The sequence below is a fragment of the Solanum lycopersicum genome, chromosome 8, assembly GCF_036512215.1.
Source record: "Solanum lycopersicum chromosome 8, SLM_r2.1".
Taxonomy (NCBI): domain Eukaryota; kingdom Viridiplantae; phylum Streptophyta; class Magnoliopsida; order Solanales; family Solanaceae; genus Solanum; species Solanum lycopersicum.
This window is the reverse complement of record NC_090807.1, coordinates 43153819-43158384: the sequence shown is the minus strand read 5'-3', so window position 1 is coordinate 43158384 and position 4566 is coordinate 43153819. Positions and strand designations below refer to the sequence as shown.

The following is a 4566-nucleotide window of genomic DNA, read 5'->3' as shown; positions in this document are numbered from 1 at the left end:
ATTTGATGGTTGATTTGTGCACTCTTATGATGTAAGTTTAAAATGTTTATCATCAAGTAAGAAGACAAAAAATTCAAAATTTCCGCTAAAATTTACCTAGTTTAAATAAGAATGACGCAAAAAGTAGTTAGTTTATCGGAATCAAAGTAAATAAGATAATAATGGCCTTTTCTTTGGTGATAGAAGATAGAATTGTAGAGAATCTAGCTATGCTCTTACATCTTACAGGCACTGGGAATTCCTGATTTCCTGTCCTAACTCTTAGTCGCGCATCTGCTGTGAATGGAAGAAGTTTATGTGGCATATAAGCTCTTAGGGCGGACCCCAACCGAAAGGTGCTAGACGGACTGTAGGCTTGTCTGTGACCCGTGAGAGGTCAACGACTCCGGTGTCCTCTTGGGTCTAGAATCCGGTCGTGACATAGTTTTTATAAGATAACTAGGTTAAATTCTGAGGATAATAATTTCACATCAACCACATTGAATATTTCCTAAGTCATGTTAGTGAACTGCACCACTATCCTGGATTAGACTGCATGATGCGTAGGAAAATTTCCCTTCTTCTCATCTTATCGTGCCTTTCCAAATGTTTCACTTTCATGATGTTATGAGAGTGTCTAAAATCAATCTTGTTTTTTTAAAGAATTAATACTAGGAGGAATGTTGGCCAGAGTAGAAGAGGTGCATCTGCTAGGACAATAAGGTTCAACCACAGGCTCCTGCTGAAGGAGTGGCTATTCCAGTTAACCCAGCTGGGTTGACTAATGCTGAGGTGAGGGCATTTCAGGACCATTTTGGAACATGCCATAACCATGCAAGATCAGGCCATGACTGACAAGGTCAATAAGAAATAGTTCCAAACAGATAATCCACCAGTTTGCAGTATGGCTGAAAAAATGAGGGATTCACGAAGATGAACCCTCCTATTTTCACAGCGTCTAAGACATCAGAGGACCCCCAGGAGTTTGTAGATGACGTTCATAATATTTTGGTGTTTATGGAGGCCACCGATACTAAGAAAGCATAGGTGAGTTCATATCAGCTAAAGGATGTTGCACAGACTTGGTGCAAGATGTGGTAGGATAGCCAATCTTTGAGCGGAGTTACGGTCCTTTGGGAGTTGTTTAAGACAACATTCCTTAGGAGATTCTGTCCCAGGGAAATGAGGGAGACGAAGGTTGTGGAGTTTATCAACCTTAAGAAGTGATCAATGACCGTCAAGGAGTATTCCCTGAATTTTATCAAACTATCCAAGTATACTATTTCGTTAGTATCTAACAACAAGGATTAGATGAATATTTAAGTGTGTTAAATTATTCAATTATGCTACATCACTTGTATCTAACAGAAGGGATAAGTTGAGCAGGTCCCTCACAGGAATCAACGGAGGTCTGGATGAAGGGTGTCGATCTGCGATGCTCCATGATAAAATGGACCTCTCCAGGTTTATGGTACATGTAAATTAGAGCACAGTCAAAGAAAGAGGGGCGTTCATGATGCTAGGAGGCTGAATCCTGATGATCAGACAGGTCCTAGCCATGGAGGCCATAGAAACAATATTGGCGTCCGTGTGCAGCCCAGGTTCCTTAAGTGGGAATCTAATTACTAAAGAAGTACAACACTTAGAGGAGGTAGAACTGAGCTTAATAAGGGCAATGGAGGTGAGTTGCAGCATCCCAAAAAGAACTTTTCTAAGTGTTTCCATGGACATAATGGAGAGTAAAGACCGGGCAGTAATGCCTGTTTTTGTTGCGGTAAGAGTGGGCATATGGTTAGAGAGTGCCCACATAACGGAGGTCAGAGTAGAGGTAATGCTCAGCCTAGGTCTAATCCATAGGGTACAACTTCAGCCGAACCTCCTAAGAGATACAAGTTCTATGCCCTAAAGGGAAGGGAAGAGCAAGAGAAGTCCGCTAAAGTGGTCACAGGTATGCTTCAAGTATTCTAAACTTTCGTTTATGCTTTACATGATCAACGGTCTACGCTATCCTATGTAACTCCTTTGCTTGCTCTCCCTTTTGAAATATTGCCTTATGTTCTGTATGATCTTATAGTAGTTAGTACACCATTAGGAGAAGAAGTAAGAACTGTTAGAGTATACAAGGAATGCTAAGCAGTTGTAAGTTCTAATACTATGTGTGCAGACTTTGTTGAGTTACCCATGAATGATTTTGATGTAATTCTTGACATGGACATGGCTTCAGAGTTGTTATGCTTTTTTTCATTGTCATAGTAGAGTGGTGAGCTTTTTTTTTCTTAATGAAGAGGAACTAGTCAGGGAGAGGTGCAGCTCCAGTCAACCTAATCCCTTGATTTTGTACCTCAACACCAATAAAATGTTGTCCAAGGGTTTATTGTGTCATATTGTAAGGGTTAATGATTTATATAATGACATTCCTTCCATAGACTCATTGCCTATTGTGAATGAGTTCGTAGATGTATTTACTGATTATTTTCCTGGAGTCCCTCGTCTACGAGATATTTACTTTGGTATCGGCATAGAACCTGATACTAAACCAATTTCGATTCCTCCTTATAAAATGGCTCCTTCTGAACTCAAAGAGTTGAAGTTGAACTTAAAAGATCTCACTGATAAGCGTTTCATTCAGCCAATCATATCTCCTTGTGGTGCTCCAATTTGTTTGTGAAAAATAAGGATGGGACTGTTAGAATGTGTATCGATTATCGACAGCTCAACAAAGTGACTATAAAGAATAAATATCCAATTCTTAAAATAGATTATTTGTTCAATCAGCTCCAAAGGTCTAATATCTTCTCTAAGATTGATCTTTGTTCAGGGTATCATAAGCTTAGGGTTAGGAATGGATATGTCCCAAAGAATACCTTTCCCACTCGTTATGGTCATAATGAGTACTTGGCTATGTCATTTTGTCTAACGAATGCAATTGCAGCATTTATGGATCTCACGAATAGGGTCTTCGGTGAATACCTTGACTCTTTCAACATTGTATTAATTGATGGCATTCCATATACTCCAGGACAAAGGAAGAGCATGAACAACATTTGAGACAAACCTTGCAGGTACTTACACAACCCCAATTATATGCCAAATTCAACATGAATGAATTTTTTCTTAGATTAGTGACCTTCCTGGATCATTATGTGTCCGATCAAGGTATAGAGTTGGATACCAGGAAGACTGAGGCTGTTAAGAACAGGCCAAAAAACCTCCTACTCCCACACATATTCGTAGTTTCTTTGGATTTGCTAGTTACTACCGCAAGTTTATGAAGGGATTTTCTTCCATTGCTTCCCACTAAAAACTCTTACAAAGAAGAAGACCATGTTTGAATGGACGAAGGCTTATGAGAAGAGTTTCCAGGAGCTCAAGGACAGACTCACTTCAGCCTCGGTGCTTACTTTGCCTAAGTGTTGTGAAAATTATACTGTTTATTGTGATGCATTGAGGGTTGGTTTGGGTTGTGTTCTTATGCATGGTGATAAGGTGATAGCCTATGCATCTAGTTACTTCAAGGCCCATTAGAAGAATTATCCCACTCATGACTTGGAGTTAGCAGTTCTGGTGTTTGCACTGAAGTTGTGGAGGCACAACATATATGAAGTGCATGTGGATATCTTCACAGACCACAAAAGTCTACAGTACGTGTTCACACAACAGGAGTTGAATCTACGTCAGCAGAGATGGTTGGAGTTGTTGAAGGATTTTTACATGAATATTCATTACCATCAAGGTAAGGCTAATATTGTAGCTGCTTCTTTGAGAAGGATGAGTATTGGAAGTACAACCCACTTTGAGGATTTAAAGAAGTAGTTAGTGAAAGATGTACATAGAGTGGATACAGTAGGTGTGCGATTGGTTGCCTCTACTAGTGGGCGTGTTTTAGTTCATCCTAGTTCTGAATCATCCTTGATAGTTGAATTCATGCAGGGTCAGCATCTCGATCCTTTGTTGATAGATCTAGGGACTCAGTGTTGATAAAGATGAATGAGTCTTTAAATTTGGGAGGTGATGACATACTTAGGTATCAAGAAAGGTTGTTTGTACCAGATGGTGATGATATGCGAACTAGGATTGATGCAAAGGCCCATGGTTCCAAATATTCCAGACATCTATGTTCCACCAAGATGTATCATGATCATAAGCAGATTTATAGGTGGGATGGCATGATGAAGGACGTTGCAGAATATGTTGCTAAGTGTCCTTATTCACTATTGTTTTGGGAAGAACATCTTAAACCTGGCTGTCTTACGCTGATTGTTGAGATTTCGACATTTATGTAGGAGGCCATTAATGTGGACTTCGTGGTTGGTCTTCCGAGGACTAGGAGACAACATGACTAAATATGTGTTATTATGGACACATTGACTAAGTCTGCCCACTTTATCCCTTTGAAGTCTACTTACTGAGCGGAGGACTATGCGAGACTCCACATAGATGAGAATATGAGATGGCATCGGATACCTCTGTCTATCATTTCAGATAGAGGAGCTCAATTTACTTAACATTTTTGGAGATCTTTCCAAAAAATCATGGGCACGCAGGTAAAGCTTAGTACTACCTTTCATCCTTAGACTGATAGGCACA

At 39.8% G+C, this 4566-nt stretch overlaps 1 protein-coding gene across 1 annotated transcript; it reads left to right on the top strand.

Moving 5' to 3' along the window:
- The first annotated feature begins 3303 nt into the window (after positions 1–3303).
- LOC138337963 (uncharacterized) lies at positions 3304–4262 on the top strand. Its single transcript, XM_069288410.1, has 3 exons — positions 3304–3465; positions 3559–3712; positions 3910–4262. Exons 1-3 carry the CDS (start codon positions 3304–3306, stop codon positions 4260–4262), a joined length of 669 nt encoding a protein of 222 aa, XP_069144511.1.
- Positions 4263–4566: the final 304 nt, after the last annotated feature.